A 16,839-nucleotide genomic window follows, 5' to 3' on the forward strand; every position below is an offset into this window, starting at 1 on the left:
ACAGGGGTACCTTGAACCTACCTTAGGGGTGACTGACATGTAGGAATAAGGGAAGGTTAGGGCCTGGCAATTGGGTGCAATTGCCAAGTCGACATGGCAGTTAATAACTGCGCACCGACACTGCGGTGGCAAGTCTGAGTTACCGTTTCAGGACTATTCGTGTGGGTGGCACATTCAGTGCTGCAGGCCCACTAGCAATATTTAATTTACCAGCCCTGGCACACTCAGTGCACTCTACTAGGGACTAACTAGTAAATCAAATATGTCAATCAGGGAGAACCAATCACAATAACATTTACATAGGAAATACTTGCGTTTTGACACTGATCAGCAGTGGCAAAGTTCCCAAAGCATCTAAGCCAGCAAAAACTAAATCTAGCACAGCATCAAAAATACAGGAGGTAGAGGCAAAACGTCAGGGGAAAAGACGCCAAAGATGCCAAGTCTAACATATTTCCAAATTGCTTCGTCCCAAACTTTGTTTGTTAAATCAGGCTTTTGTTAACTCTGCTGCCTCATCTAGTTCATTTTCAGATGCTTATATATGCTTCATTCCGAATGAAGGAAAATATCTGCAATTTTGCAAAGATTATCAACCTATATCTTTAGTTAACCTGGATTATAAGATTTTCTCTAAAGCATTAGCTCTCTGGCTCGAATCGTTTCTTCCTGATTTTCTAGGAAAAGACCAATCTGGTTTTGTAAAGGGTAGGTATCTTTCGGACATGACCCGCTTATTTTTTACATTATTTCTAGGTCCACAGGGTTGTCTGATTCTATGGCAGCCATTGCTTTGAATGCTGAGAAGGCTTTTGATTGCGTCATTTGGTCTTATTTATTTTGTACTTTAGCCTGGTTTGGTTATGGCTCAAAAATGGTGTCTTTAATTTCTCCTTTATACTTTTCCTAAGAAGCCATTTATGTTACCGGGTTGATATTATCTTATTTTTCTCTACGCAGAGGAGTTCATCAGGGTTGCTCCCCTCTCCATTCCTTTTCAATTTGGCATTAGAACCATTTTTGTCTCAGATTCGTCAGAATGCTCACGTACACAGCTTCATTCATTATTCTCAAAAAATTAAGTTAGCTGCGTATGCTGATTACATCTTCTTATTTATCTCTCAATCTTCACTTCCTGCGCTTGCACTGGAAGTTACTTCCTTTTCCTTTGTCTCTGGTTATAAATTGAACATTGATAATTGTGAGATTTTGCCCCATAACAAATTCACATTAAGCAAGATTCCTCCTCATCTAATTTTAAATTGTAATCCAAACAGCTAAAACACTTTGGTCTTTAATTCCTCTCCTCGTCCATCTCTATCAATATGGATACTTACATTCAGAAAATGTCCTCCCTAACCAGCAAATCGCACCCTCTCTACTTATATTGATTGGTGGGGTCGTCTTGACACCATTAAGATGATGTTAGTTCCTATCATACTTTTTACCCTTTCTAATATACCATTACACGTTACTCTTAAATTTTTATAGGAAAATGCATTCAAATTTATCTGTACTTCTTTGGCATAATAAATAACCGTGTATGTCATTAACCAAGCTACAGCGACCTAAATTTGAAGGTGGAGTGGATTGTCCCGATTTCCCTAAATATCATTCAAAAAAATTATTGAGACAATCCTCCCATTGGATTTATCCTTCCTCGTTGTTTACTCCACTGTGGGTAGATTTGTAATTGCCATTTTTGTCTCTTTATTCATTTGTAGAATACTTACATTTCATGTGAAAACCTCAAAAATCTTCTACTCCTAATATTAAAAACACATGTAAATGATTAACTTCTATCCGTCCCTATTCCCCCAAAGATCTTTCCTCATTCCTCAACTCTACTATTTGGCATATCCAATATATTCAAGTAAGAATCATTCTATCTATTGACTTTCCTGGAGATCTAAGGGACTGATCTGGGTTCATCAATTGTTTAATAAAGGCTCACTTCTCCCTTTTACACATGTTCAGAAGCTTTTCTGCCGTCCATCCACTTTTCGTACTAAATTTCTTCTTTTACAAAATGTTATTTCTCAAGCTTACAATCATTTCAAATCCATTCCCTCCTCTAATATTCCTTCACCTTCGCCATTAGCTACTCTTCTACCTACTCACTCTAAGGCCCTCCACTATTTACTCTCATTTATCAGTGGCCTCCAACACAAGATCTAAATCTAAGACTGAACTTGCTTGAGAGAATGACCTGCCTATAAATGTATCCATTTCTATGTGGAAACGAATCTGGCTCAAGATTCAAAAATCTTCCTGTGCAGCCAATGCAAACACTTTTTTTATATACAATAACTCTTTATGACATCAGACACCTTGGCAAGGTCAATCAAGACATCCCTGACACTTGTTGCTCTTGCTCTGCACAACAAGCTGACTTGAAACTCTTACTTTTCACTTGCCCTCATGTTTCTACATTTGGTGTCAAGTTTCGCATCAGATTAACTTATTTTCACAGAGAACTGTTCCCAATTCTATTTCTAATGTATTTTTGGGAAGTGGTGATGGCATCTGGCCCATTGCTTCATTTAATAAGCGGATTCTTGACATGTTATTGGCGCTTGTTTTCCAGCAAGTAACTTGCAGTTGGAAAGATTCTACACAATTATCACCTAGACCATGGTGGTATGCAGTTTGTCACAATCACAGACTGGACATCACATATATGCACCCCTTATCTCTTGTTTTAAAACTAAAATACTTATGGACACCTGTTACTCAATTTCTTAGCTATTCTACCAACAACATTCGCTCCTCCACGTAACATCCAGGAATTTTTAAAACCTCCCTGACTTCCTGAATCTGAGAATTTGTTTTTTTCATAGTACTTATTGTTTGTCATTTATTTGGATAACTTTGCTGAGCAAATAAGCAGACAGTAATTTTTATGCAATGTTTGCCTCTTTCCTTATTTTTATTTTTCCCCTACCTTCATATTGTTGTCTTGTATTACTTTACTGCATGTTATCTTATGGTTAATAAAAGTATTTTTCAAACTTAAAAAGGAAATGGCACAAACATTCGAAGGCTAAAGCATCTGCTTTGCACAACTAAGTAATAAAAATCAAGCATTCCGGCATACTGTTAGAACCCGTCTGCCTTCTCTGTGGCAAGAGATCTTATCTTGACAGTGAATGCGGCTTACACAGTGTGAACAGCTTTGGTAGAAGTATTGTAAATGCGTGCAGCCACGGGAAGTTTTTTTTTTAAAAAGTCCCACACAAAAATGAATCCCCCCCCCCAAAAAAAGGAACCCCCCCCCCCCCCCCCCAGCGCCTTGAGACCCTACGGGTATGTAGCGCGCTATACAAGTGTCATTGATTGATTGATTGATTGAACACAGTAATTTGAAAGTGGGAACTGATACGAGCCCCTTTTTACGATATATTAAATACAAGTGATTTCACAAACACAGCGCAAGCGCTCTGCAGGTGAAACCTAAAAATCAAAGGGCAGATTTATGAAGGCCATGCGCCGCCGGTGCGTCCCTTTATTTGACGCAACGGCGGCGCAAACAATGCGCCCTATTTACAACGTGACGCATCTAGGAGATGCGTCACGTTGTAAAGCCCTGCGCCATCAGGAGGCGTTCCGGCGCAGGGTGGGCGTTCCGGGGCAGGTGCGCCTCGCAAAAGTGGCTGAGTGAAATCTATAAGATTTCACTCAGTCACTTTCAGGACAATGCTGCGTCAAAAGCCTGCGCCTGCTTGAAGCAGGCGTAGGTCTTGACGCAGCATTGTGGAGATGGGGCACCCCCGAGCCTTGCTGGAGCTGCGTCGCGCTTGCGACGCAGCTCCAGCAATGCGCCACCTTTTCGGCACAGATGCGTCACGCATCTGTGCCGTTTTTGCCCCATGGTGCGCCGCATTGTAAATGCGGCGCACCATGGGTGGCGGAGCAGCGGCGCAGGATGACTGGCGCATCTCTGGGGATGCGCCAGTCATCATAAATCTGCCCCAATGTACCGTGACTACTTCACATATGGCTGTAATGTCTTAGTCATCCCTAATTCCTGGCACTTTGTCCCATCCGCAGACTCATGTAACGCGCTGGTATAGGCCTTGGATGTTGAAGTACGACGAATCCTGCCAACTAGTAACTTTATACACCTTCGAAATATAAACGGTATATGTTCATCCCACTAGCATGCACTACAGGGACATATACATTTGATAAATCTCTTGCATGCATTCTACTGGAAAACTGTTTCCTGAGATTATCTTTAGAAAGAGATGCGTCTTGGTAGTTGTAGGAGAATCATTGCACCAATGAGACTAAGTACCAGACTACAACTGGTTATAGTCGTAATTAAAAAGTTACGTTTAAAACAAAGTGGCAATTAATATTGAGCAATAGGATCTCCCAGCTCATACAGCACTGAACATTAGTTCGGTGCTCCACTCCTGACTTTGTGAGACCCAACAAAAGTTGTGCAGTTGCAGCATCACAGTCGGGAAAGATGGTTTTTTAAACTGACACAATGAAGGGTTTTAGGTCTGTGCGGCAATTTCGAAAAAATATCAAAATGAACTCAACCGAATAAGAGTGTTTTTAAGGTGTACTTTCGCACACGCAGTGCACCTGGAAGCTCCTTCCTTTCAGAGGTACAACGAGTGCTCTACGGACACACAACTGGGAGGCAGAGGGTGTGCAATGCAGAGGATGGGCTGCGAGGCAAGGGAGCCACATCCTCAGGGCACCCTGGGGGCTCGATTTGTAGATGCGCACAGCATCACCGACCCTCTAAGTTCTGCCCAGTTTAGGATGCAGAGCTGAGTGCAATCTGGCTTCCCCTTATCTCTGTCGCACCAACCACTTTACTGCCTGGGTTGTCTCAAAGTTTAAAATAGCCACCACGATGGGACAAGCAGCGTGCACTTCTAAGGGCTGTGTTAATGTGGCTATTGATTGCCCCGGTCCAAAAACAGAAACAACCTACTTACTGTACATCAGTCTTTAGGTCCCTTCAAGAGTCGTCCGGATCCGGCCCCGCCCACGACGCTGCTCTCCCGCCTACCTCCAATCCCGCTGCTTGGATGCTCAGCTGGGCGGAGCAGGCGGTGTTAAAGCCTCTTTAGCACAGTGGAGACTTGCGTTGGCATCAGGCTCTCCGGAGGTCCGCACACCTTGATTGCAGTGCAGGTAAGAGCTGAGCCACGGGGCTCCCGGGGGAGGCAGGGATCGTGGTCAAATTATACTCCCTATGTTTCCTACATGGCCACTCTGCACAGACTCCAATCTCTGCATTCTCAGGACGCTAAAATTTGCAATTAGATGTTGAATCTCATTGCGCTTGTTGGGCAAAGGGAATTTCAGTGTGATCACCAAGGCAGCCTTAAGGGCCCATCTCAAGAGACGTCCAAGGATTGCACCTCTACTTCAGACGGATTCACCTTTCGAGGACCTGTCCATGTCCTCTACAACAGCTTGATAATGACACGCACAGGCACTTTGGAGTTTGGGGCTGTGTACACAAGTGTTTTGTGATCGCCTTGACTGTGATCGCACAATCACATGATTTGTGTCGACAAAACACCTTTTTACTATTTACGAAAATACCTTTTATAAGGCAGAAAAGGCTTGCAGACTCATAAAAAGGGATTCATGACCCTCTCTAAATCTCAAATAGAAGGGAGCGTGCAAGGGGTATCCCCCACTGGTTGGGTATTCAGAGGGGAATGCATAAATGTGTTTGACCTCAATTACTCTTTGATCAGATGCCCACACAGGAAAGGGGGTGGCATCTGATTCACAAATGGCGAGCAGTCCTTCACGAACATCTTCCCTTTTGGTAATCATGAAGACGCCGCTGGAAGTTACCCTGCCTGCTTCACCCAGTGCCTTCCCATATATGAAAAATCCCCCCCCCCCCCCCAAAAAAAATCACTATCTTTAATGGACATGTGATTGCTTTTAACATATCATGCTTGCTGTTTGGGACTGCATTAGCAGGGATGGAGGACTGCTGTCCCTTGCACGCCTTCACCCCTGCATTAGCAGTCAATCCCAGCCTGCAGTCTACCTCATCCATAGTTATTTGGCAGGTCGTTTTGCCATCCCCTGGGAATGTACAATGTGCGATGCAATTGACTTGTTTACAGGTTAAATTGCAATTGCAATCGCACAGCTGTCGGTGCGCAAATTGCAGATAGGTGTTTTGTGACTGGGAATTGTACACCAGGACCTGTCTTCTCTGCACAGCACATTTGCTTCTTCCGGACTATTAAACGCCTTTCTTTGTCGAGTTTCATTACTCTGTGATTTATATTGGTTTATTTACGATAAAGCGAATGCATTTGCAGATTAGAATTAAATTGTGAGATTGAGAGCAGTTTGATTTCATGTAGGCATTTCATGGAAGTCCAGCAGCACCTATTTAAAGTCTTTGCTTCCTTTGGCAGTCCACAAACAGGACCTTGTTAGACAGCATGACAATGCGTTCAAACTTCCTGGGAACATATTGAAACTTTGAAACATTGATCATATGTACCTCCTTTTCTTCATTTCAGCCCTGTTGTATGGACAGAGTTTTACTTGGAAATATAGAAGTGCGTGTACTCACTATCCCAGAGTGCCTGTTTATTTAAGAAGTACTGGTTATCTCCCTTTCAGTACTTGCCTATTTAAAGTGCTACTTATGAATTATATTCATTTCTTTATTCCTGGGGATGAATTTGCACAGTTCTTGTTAATTGTATCAAGACCCGCTTCTGGGACCCCCGCCCCCCACCTTTAAGATATTTTATTTTCTCTCTCAGCGACTGAGTGAGTCAATAAGTGAGTGAATGAGTGGAAGCCAATGAATGAGTGAATGAGCCTCTGAGGTAGTGAGTTTATGAGTAAATGAATCAATCACTGATCGAGCGAGTCTAAGATTCAGTGAGTGAGAGGGCCTAAATAATCTTTGATTATGAGTGGTGAGTGGGTTAGAATATAGACTTCATTTACTATACCCAGTGATTGTCATTACCCTGGGGTTAGGTATTTACATGAAGAGGGTTTCTCCTCCAATTTCTTGGTTTTAACTTGGAAATGAAGCATAACATGCAAAGTCAGTATTAAACGCACTAAAGTACAGGTTTTGCCTTTTTTTCCAGGCATTTCCCCAATACATACCCGAAAATGTCACTTGAACTCTGTCAGGGTAAACTTGCAGTGCCTCTGTGTTTACAATAGAGCATGGACTCCAATCACTTATCAAAGTCCTGTTGCGCAGGGATCAGAATTCTCTTGAAATTCCGAATCAGGGCCAAGGTGTCCCAATTTCGGATGTACCCTGGCATGTGCTGTGGATGACTCTGGTTGGGGGAGTAAACAGCTATAGCTCTGGATGACGAGGAGCACTAAGTGCTGAACACCGACAGAAGTTGGCACTGCCCTGGCAAGGGATGTTTGGCGACATCTATGTTTTTAGCTTGTTAGCTATATCTATGCAATGGTATTTAATAACACAACCCCAACAAATTATAGCTGGGGGAGGGAAGCAATACACAATTGCGTATGTAATTAAGCAACACCATTATGCTACATTTCACATAATTCCATCTTTAGGAAATCATTTTGGGAACAATAAAAGTGTTGGCCTTTTTTTTGCTGCTGTGGCTGTTTTTTTAACCCAGGTCCTCCGGTTCTAATTTGAGCACTTTACTCCCATGTGAGCATCGCCTGTCTATACTGCTTAGGTTCAACCATGCTGCCAAATTATACATTTTCAAATTTCTATTTCTCAGTTCTGGGGCAGATGCACAGCGTACTTTTACTCCTGTTGCTGGGCTCACATTATATACTTAAATACAACTAAACCAATATCCTTTTTATATAGGGCCTTATACTCGGGTTTTCAGCTTTGCGGACGTGTAAATGACAGGTGATGTGATTTAATATAGATTAGATTTGCTGACATCTATTACATAGCCGCTTCATGCTAATACTGCAGATGGACGTTGGTGCTTACATAAGCAGAGCAGGACGGAGCCATGTTGGTGGCTGCGTCAGTAAGCACGTGCTCTCCCCCGCCCTAGGCCCTGACCAGCTCGTGCAACGCCACAGCTCCTGGCCACATATCTTCCGTCCCAGGTCACTCATTCTTGGGCAGATAAGGAGGCGCTGCACTGATTGCCCTCAGAGACCCGGCTTATCAGTGGCACGCGGGCCCTGCAGGAGCCGCGCTCCTTTTAAGGAGAGTTATGCAGGGGATTTAAAGAGCAAGGCCAAGGGAGCCAAGTGCTGTCTTTGTGCACCCGAAACTCTTTAAAATAATTATTATCGCAGGGAAAGGAAAGAGCCGATGTTCTGTGGTACGTCTAGGCGACACAGACCCTGAGACGAAACAGGAGTCACGGAGAGCCTAAACGCACGATGGACGGCCTGAAGAGATATGGAGGGGGGTGGGGGCAGCGAGCAGGACCCCCTAATCCTTGTATGGTTACAGGTCCTCGCATCCCTTGCATACCCTACATATATGTCTTGAAGGCAGGACCCATGAACCCTCGCTATTCATCTCTTGGCAGCTAGGGTGTTTGTACAACCCGTTGTCAATGTTTGTTTAGACCTTGTGCAAAATTAGCCGGGCACTTTCCTGTTTCGTGGCAGTATTCCTCTGTGACGTATTTGCACGTTATGTGTATATATACGTCATGGGGGAATCATGGGCATGGCTTTTTATGACATGATTATGTGTCCATCAGTATGACAGTCAAGGTGTTAAAGCAGAAGACCCACATTCCTTGTATTTTCTGCAGAGCGCTGTTGTCACCTAGCAGCATGGCCAGTTATGCACCGTTGAGGGGCTCACATTCATCAAGCATCTCGGCACATGCGCACTTTGCCTGTTCAAACGCTTACCACTTACTCTTTTGTGCTGATGAACGATAATGGGTAGAAGACCCAGTCCACGGTTCGGATTAGTAATGGATCTCCAGTTTGGAGACTGTAGTAGGTACCAAATGATATCCGGATGCAACATCCCCTGAAAGACTGATATCTGGAGTCAAACTTAAGCGGATTTAGGAGGTTTATGGGTGGAAAGAAGTGCAGGCGGATGGATCCAAGTAAGGATAGATGGATGAAGAGAAGTAAGGATGAATAGATGGAGGGGTGGATGGGCAGAAGGATGAATAGATGGAGGGGTGGATGGGCAGAAGGAAGGATGAATGGAGGATGGGATTGATAGGATTGGTGGACAATGAAGGAATGAAGGGTGGATGAAGGAAGGATGGATGAGAGAAAGAAGGGATGACAGAGAGAAGGCTGGATTGAGGGCTGTATGAGTACATTCACTGCGAATTTAGGTGTAAAATGCACAATTTGGCCAGAGTAGTTAGGATTTCTGAACAAGTGCCGGGCCACTCGGCTGATTCACTTTCTCATTCACTGACTCCCTGTTAATTTGTTTTCTCGCTCTCCTCTTGAGAATCATGTATACTCTCTCTTAATGCTTAGAAAGAAGTGTGGTGTAAAGGCGGGACCCAGAGGAAGGGGCGGAAAGTACTCTTGAAGCCCATTGTGGGGCGTGTTGGGGGTATTGGGAGAGAGAAAGGCGCGCACCGTATAGCATCATCTTTGGGGTGCACAAGAAAGGGAGGGGAGGCTACACAGAGTGACATCAGCGGGTTTGACTGCTGTTCTAGTGGTTTTGGGTTCTTCCCCCTAAGAAGCGGAAGAGCATGGGGCAAGGAAAACAACACAGCTAACCCCCAGGAGCAGTGGGGCGGATGAGATTAGCATCTGTAAGCCCAGAAAGGCAAAGGAGGGGTAGAGAGGAGAGAGGACCAGTGTAGCAGATGGCAAGACAGACTGCCACAGTAGCCCGCAATGGGCACCAAGCACAGGGGCTGATCTCAGACATAAAGGGAAGCAGATGGAGTCCATCCCAGTAACCAGAGGGAGGGTCAGGAATGTAGGGGGGCAGCCTTGGGGGGCACCCCCCTTTTTGTGGAGGGGCCCTTTGGGTTGAGGAAGGAGCGAACAATGGAACTCAAAAAGGCGCCTAAACATTAGTGGTGCCAAGTGTTATGTTATGTTATGTTAATTTTGATTTCTATAGCGCACGGCTACTCCTTTGGAGTGTCCCGGCGCTTTTATTAGGCAGCTCATACGATAAAAACATAACACAGACAGAAAAAACAAACAGCAGGGAAAAACATATTAGAGAGTGAAAAGCCAAGTTTTAAGGCCTTTCCTGAAGGATAGCTGGTTAGAGGAACAGCGTAAAGCCAATGGCAGAGCGTTCCAAAGCTGTGGTGCCTTCAGCCTGAAGGAACGCCCCCCAATACGGGCCTTCTTTACTCGGGGGACCCTCGCAAGAAACAAAGATTCAGAACGCAAAGCACGGACCGGGCGATAAAAGCCAAGCCTGCGTTGCAGATATTTTGCTCCTGAACCAAAGAGCGCCTTGTGAGCCAGAGTCAATGCCTTGAAAATTATCCGCTTCCGGATAGGCAGCCAATGGAGCGACTGCAGAAGGCCGGACACTCTGGCTCGCCTATGAAGGCCAAAGATGGCACGTGCAGCGGAATTCTGCACCACCTGCAGGCACTGTACAAGATAGTCCGGAAGACCCAGATAAAGGACGTTGGAATAGTCCAACCTGGAGCCAATTAAGGCTTGCACCGTAATCCTCCTATGCTCTTCCGAGAGCAGAGGGAGGAACTTCCGGAGCATCTTGAGGATGCCAAAACATGTGCCCGTAAGACCGAGGATCTGAGATCTCATCGTCAGACCATTATCGATCTTAACTCCCAGATTTTTTGCCAGCTGGGACGCATGAGCTGGGGGGACATATTCATCGGCCACCATGTCTGCCAGTCAGGGTCCGAGGCACAGCCAAAAAACAGAACCTCAGACTTATCTGAGTTGCATTTGAGGCTGTTCAGATGAAACAACCTGAAAACAGCCCAAGACACTCCCGAATGCTCTCTCCATCGAACTCCTCTCCTTTCCCGCTCGTAAAGAGGAGCTGGGTATCGTCGGCATAAGAGACGATCTGGGCCCCAAAAGACTCAACCAGTGCCGCCAAGGGAGTCATAAAGATGTTAAAAAGAGTCGGGCTCAACACAGAACCCTGCGGGACTCCGACTCCCAAAGGCGGCATCTCAGCAGAGCTAGAAGAGGCCCAGACCGTTTGTCGACGGGCAGCTAAAAAAGATGTAAACCAGCTGAGCACCGTCCCCCTCAGCCCAATGTCATGGAGTCTGACGAGGAGCCCCTCGTGGGGGACGGTGTCAAAGGCCGCCGACAGATCAAGCATGACAAGCATGACTTTGCCGCCTGAATCCAGCGCCTCCTTAATGGCTTCTGACACCTCCAACAGCGCCGTCTCGGTGCTTAGATTGGGGCGGAAGCCAGATTGAGTGGAATGCAACAGGTCATTGGTTTCCAAGAAAGCAGAGAGCACGCTGTGCACATGCTTCTCCACAATCTTGGCCAGCGCCGGAAGGAGAGAGATGGGCCTTTAATTGGCCAACGCCTCGGGATCTAAGCCGGGTTTTTTAAGGAGGGGGATCACCATCGCCCGCTTCCAGATCTGCGGGACCACCCCCTCACTCAAAGAGAGGTTCATAAGTGGGTTGGCCAACGGGTTTACCACAGCCGCCATTTTCGCCAGGAATTTGGCCGGGCAAGGGTCTAAAGGCGACCCAGATTTAAGATTGGCCAAAAGTGCCAATGACGCAGAACTAGAAATAGGCGGAAAAACAGCCAAGACAGGATCCAGGGTTGCCGTTGAAACAGACCCATCCCCCAGGCTGGGACAGACTTCTAACAACCTCTCAGGGAAGGAGTCCTGAATCAATTTAATCTTAGCAGTAAAAAACTTGGCCAGATCACAGGCCCACGAATCAGCGGGGGGATCCTGACAAAGATTAGACCGAGGGGCTGTGAACTCCCTCACAATAGTGAAGATCTCCTTACATGAATTGGAGGCAGCCTCTATCCTCCTAGCCAAATAATCATTTTTCTCGTGTAAGATATCACGATGATATGCTTTAATCGCGGTCCTGTATGCGAGTTTGGCCGCCGGATCGTACTGGGAGCGCCAGGCCCTCTCGGCCACCTTGCACTGCCGACGGGAAGCCGACAGTGCTTCCGTGAACCACGGAGCGGAAACCCACTTCGATGTTGGCCGAGGGGCCAGCACAGGGGCTAAATCATTCAGCCTGTCCGTCAACCAAACCTGCAAGGACTCTAAGTCCCGCTCAAGGTCACCCGAAAGAGGACACGGATGGTCAAGCGATGCCTGAGCTAGCATCTCAGGAGTCACCCGATGGAGTGCCCTGGGGGCAGGTCCATGCTGTCTAGGCGCAGTGCTAGGGAGTTTCTCCACGCCCGGCACATAAAACCTAGCCAACCTGTGATCAGACCAAAGCACCGGAAGAAGTTCTATACTTTCTAAGGGGGCCGTAGAAAAGACCTGATCCAGGGTATGACCCCTGTCGTGTGTGGGGCCTACAAGAAACGGGGCAAAGCCAAGGGGGGCCGTGATATCGAAGAGTTTAATTGCATCAGGGTCCTCTCCCTCATCCATATGGAAGTTGAAATCTCCCGCCAACACACAATGCTCAGCTCTCAAGGCTAACCCCGAAATAGCTGCCTGCAGATCATCAAAAAAGGATCCAGCCGGTCCGGGGGGTCTATAGACCAGCAGCCCTTTAAGAGCTTGATGGGGGGCCAGTGAAATAGAGAAGGCCAGAGATTCAGAACCGGTGATAATATCTGAGAGAGCGCAAACTGACCTAAATGTATGAGTGCATCACACTTACCTGTAGCAAGCACAAATCATGAGGAGAAATGCCATGAGTGCTAATAGTATCTGCAATTATATTCTAAATGTATAGCTAATATAGAGATTTAAGTAGAAGTGGAACTAATACAGAAATGTGTGACACTATATGATTTTATTAGATATGAATATTCCTGAATCCATGTCGTGTAACTGTTAAAATGTAAGATGGTAGGTGGTTAAACGCAGAATGTGGTAGGCCTCAGGGCCAGAGCTGGAGGGAAAGGGAAGGTGGTTCTTTTCACGACACAGATTGTATTAATGTTTTGGTCATTGCATTAATGGGCCATGATTTATAAAAATGTTTACTGAATAATAGAATAAGAGTATTAACCTGCTTTAATTAATGAAGAAGTTGAATGCTATAATCATTATGAGAAATATTGTAGGCCTGAAATGTTTTAACGTTGATTTACACGTACATGTCTGGGCTGAGAAATGTTGCAAGCCTTTCTTTTTGGAAGTCTATGAGAGTTGGGTTCTTGGCGGCAGATATCTGTCTGCAACAGGAAAGGGGGGATCCAATTATAAATGAATGAATAGAGGTCTGTTCAGTAGACGGCCCAGACATGGAGGAGGGTTCTGGAATGTTTAAGGGGTATCAGCGGGCCGGAGAAGAGTCTGAGAAGCAAGGTCAACTCTAACGTATGAGGCCCAATACAAAGCATCATGGAAAAAGCCAGAAGCTGCACCACGTGAGGGGCGTCTCGAAAGGGGCGTCTCAAATGTTGTTGACTGTTTTGTATTAGGGACAGCACCCCTGGGTGGAGTTAGAGCAGATACCTGAGGACCCTTTAGAGAGCGGATGGGTAGGCAGAGAGGGGTCATGACTGGAGAACTATAGGTTTTCATCAAGAGACTTAGAGTGAGTGACTTCCCTTGGGGGTCATTCACTGCTGACACCTTCTTTAGGTTGGGACTTGGTTAAGTAGGGATACCATCTAGAGCAGGGTAGGGACAGCCTAACCTGTGCGTTTTCCTCCAACTTAAATGAAGGAGAGATATGCGTCAATGCTGATAGCTTTATTATTCTTAGAACTTGTGTTAGTGATTTCCGTTGCTCGTCTGAGGGCTTTCCGAGAGCACATGTATGTAATTGGACCTGTGTATCTCGTGAATCTCATTCTGAGATGCCTGTATTTGCAGCTCATTATATCTTTACAATAAACTTTTGAAAGCTAGAAGTTGTTTGTGATCTTTGGGAGTAGAGTCCTTTATTGGGTGAACTAACTTGCAGAGAGGTGCACTTTCTTTCCTCACAGACAGGCAACAAAGGTTCAGTCGACCAGATCGAGGTTTAGATCAATGGATATAAGGTATCGATCAAAATCTCGCCCTTCCAGTTGGTAGCTATAGAGGATGGTTGCCTTCTTGAGGACGGTAACCTAGGCCAGGTTAGCTTACCCCAAGGCCCATAGAAATCGATGATTGAAAGAACAGCCCGCCGAAGAAGATCCGGATGACGTGAGACAGAAACAGCAGCAGTATCGGTCGAGAGTGAGTATAAAGGGTTATGCGTGTTAGATTGCGGTGTTTTGTATTGTATCTATGTTGTAATGTTTGGCGGAGTTGAATGTCTGTAGAGTGACTGTGGAACAGGTTGTGAGCGCGCGCAACCGGTGGAAATCTTAAGTTCAAGGAGAGCTTAAGTGGTTCGGGTGTATCGGACACCCAGAGTAATTGTCAACTAGTGTGAAGGGGGTCATGAGGTACCATTGATCACCCGAAAGACCGAGATAGGGGGAACGTAAGAGTGAGTGCGTGAGTAACGGACGCTGGTCGGAAGTTACTGTGTGTGTAAGCAACCTATCAGAGAGACGATAGACATTTCGTCAGTTGTGTTGACAATTACAGATAGACTGTGGACGTACAGTCGAGAGAAATGACCGCTTGGTCGGAAGTAGTCATTTTTCGGTGTATGAATGGGACGCATGCATAACCGGGAGACGAGTTGAGAAAGGAGGGGTGCTGCTGCGAAGCGGAGAAAAGTGACGTCAGAAAGTGTCGCGCAGTGATTGGCCGACCGGAGAAAGACCGCGCTGTGATAGGCCAGCTAGCAAAGACGTCAGACAGGGTCGCGACGTGATTGGCCGACCGGAGAAAGACCGCGCTGCGATAGGCCAAGCTAGCAAAGCCGCGACAGGATTGGTGGATTGTCATCAGGAAGTAAACAGAGTAGCGAGGCTGGATTTTGTGCGCATAATTATGAAGTGTTTTAAGTGGCTGAAAGCGGTGTTTAAAAAAGAGAAGCGGGGATCGTATGAAGGGGAAGAAGCCCCGCCGGAGGGTACGCCAGCTCGTTACATGGCAGTAAATGTTGGGTTGCATACGATCCTTTGGATATCAGAGTGGAGTAAGATTACTGAAGGAAATGAGGAACTGACGTTCCCGAAGTACGGGACGTTCAGATTAGAGGTGTTACATCGATTAAAATCAGTCATGACCTCAATGAGACCCTTGCCTAGACCGACCCAGTTTGAAGCTCTTGATGCATGGATTAGGGCAGCGCATGAAAAGAATATGAACAGACGACAAGAAAGGGTGAAACGATCGGTAAGGGCAGTACAGGATGCCAGGTGGGATGCGGATGCTAAAAGATGGAGAGTGCATAACATGGAAGTAAATAAACTGTACCCAGTGTTAGAGGTGCCCGTAAATAAAAGCCCCCTAGAAGAAGATGATGAGAGCGAAACAGAGGACAGCCTGATAAACAGATTATTGACAGACAGGCCACCCCCGTATAATAGAGCAGGGGGAGAGGTCGAGCATACTGAAGGAGAAAAGGGGGGCAATGCAGGAGAGCATAGACCGCTTCCCAGTTCAGAGTGGGATCCTGAGCCAAAGAAAGAGCTGTCCCAGCCTAGTCAGGTGCAACAGGTAGTCGGGAGGTTTGTGGTACAAAGAGCGCCGGAAACGGAAAGCGCCACATCCTACCCATTACCAGATGCACTACAGGTACCTGTTACCATAGGTCCTATAATATCGATATATGACCAAGAGAGAGCAAGAGGGGAAGAACGGGTACGGAAGGACAGAGAAAGAGCAGAGAAGGCAAGAAGGAACGATACGATCAATTCCCCAAGCCAGATGCCGATACCCAGAGAGTGGAGCACACCGATGCACACAGCAGGGGACCCAGGAGGAGATCCTGGGGGCCCTAGATGGCCAATGGATCTGAGGGGATCTGGACGAAAATCCTTTCAAGAGCTAAATGAGTACATGAAGCAGTGGGATGAGGCAGTGAAGGCTCAAAAGAACATCATAGCTGCGGAAGCTGAAAGGGAAAGTCAGGACAGCCGAGCTCGGACTCACTGCGGGGCTGGGGAGAGTAGCCCGGAGTGGGACTGTAGAGAGAGAGATAGTAGGGGAGTCACCCATTGGGCCCGGAGTGGAGGTAGAACAGACCTGGAAAACGGGGGCCCCGGGAGTGAAGGGGTGGCGCGCCCAATACTCAGTGAAGGGGAGAAGAGAGCACAAGAGTACAGAAACAGCTTTAAGTGTCCACACTGTGTGCCTGGCACCAGAGATCAGAATGGGAGTTGTGAGAGGTCGCGCCATAGTCCCTGTGATGACGGAAATGAGCGCAGCCCAGGGAATATGGGGAACCAGGAAGGATCGTATCAGATACTGAGCGATACTAGGCAAAGGGAGAGTAGAGAGCAGAGGGAAAATAACAGAGAGGTGCACGGTGAAAGGAGAGAAGAAGAAGAGAGTGGGCAGAGAAAGAGTGGGGGTAACAGGCCCGTGTTCCATCACCTTCCAAGATCGGATGGCCGAGCATGGGACCTGGAGAGATGGGAGCAAGGGAGGGCACCCATTAACTCTCCCGAGCCCAAACGCAGAGCTCGAAGTTGGGATGGTAGGGAGACCAGTGAGCCCCCTTCAAAAGACATATTGCGAGCTGAAATAAAAGCCAAGAGACTTGATGTCGCCAGCTTAAGGTCAGACCTGGATGACATGGTAGATGGTACCCTGCCTTTAGAAAGAATGGAAATGTATGAGCAGGATGAAATACTGTATATGGCAAAGGACATCACTCGAAAGGC

General features: G+C 46.5%; 1 protein-coding gene across 1 annotated transcript in view; it reads left to right on the plus strand.

Annotated features, from left to right (window-relative positions):
- The first annotated feature begins 9,040 nt into the window (after positions 1 to 9,040).
- The window catches only part of TNNT2 (troponin T2, cardiac type), a 136,117-nt gene continuing 128,318 nt past the window's right edge, over positions 9,041 to 16,839 (plus strand). The window contains exon 1 of the mRNA XM_078641246.1: positions 9,041 to 9,065. Coding sequence (XP_078497372.1) covers positions 9,056 to 9,065 — 10 coding nt within the window. The 5' untranslated portion in view covers positions 9,041 to 9,055. The remainder of the gene's footprint in view (positions 9,066 to 16,839) is intronic.

Source organism: Lissotriton helveticus, chromosome 5_1, assembly GCF_964261635.1.
Source record: "Lissotriton helveticus chromosome 5_1, aLisHel1.1, whole genome shotgun sequence".
Classification (NCBI taxonomy): Eukaryota; Metazoa; Chordata; class Amphibia; order Caudata; family Salamandridae; genus Lissotriton; species Lissotriton helveticus.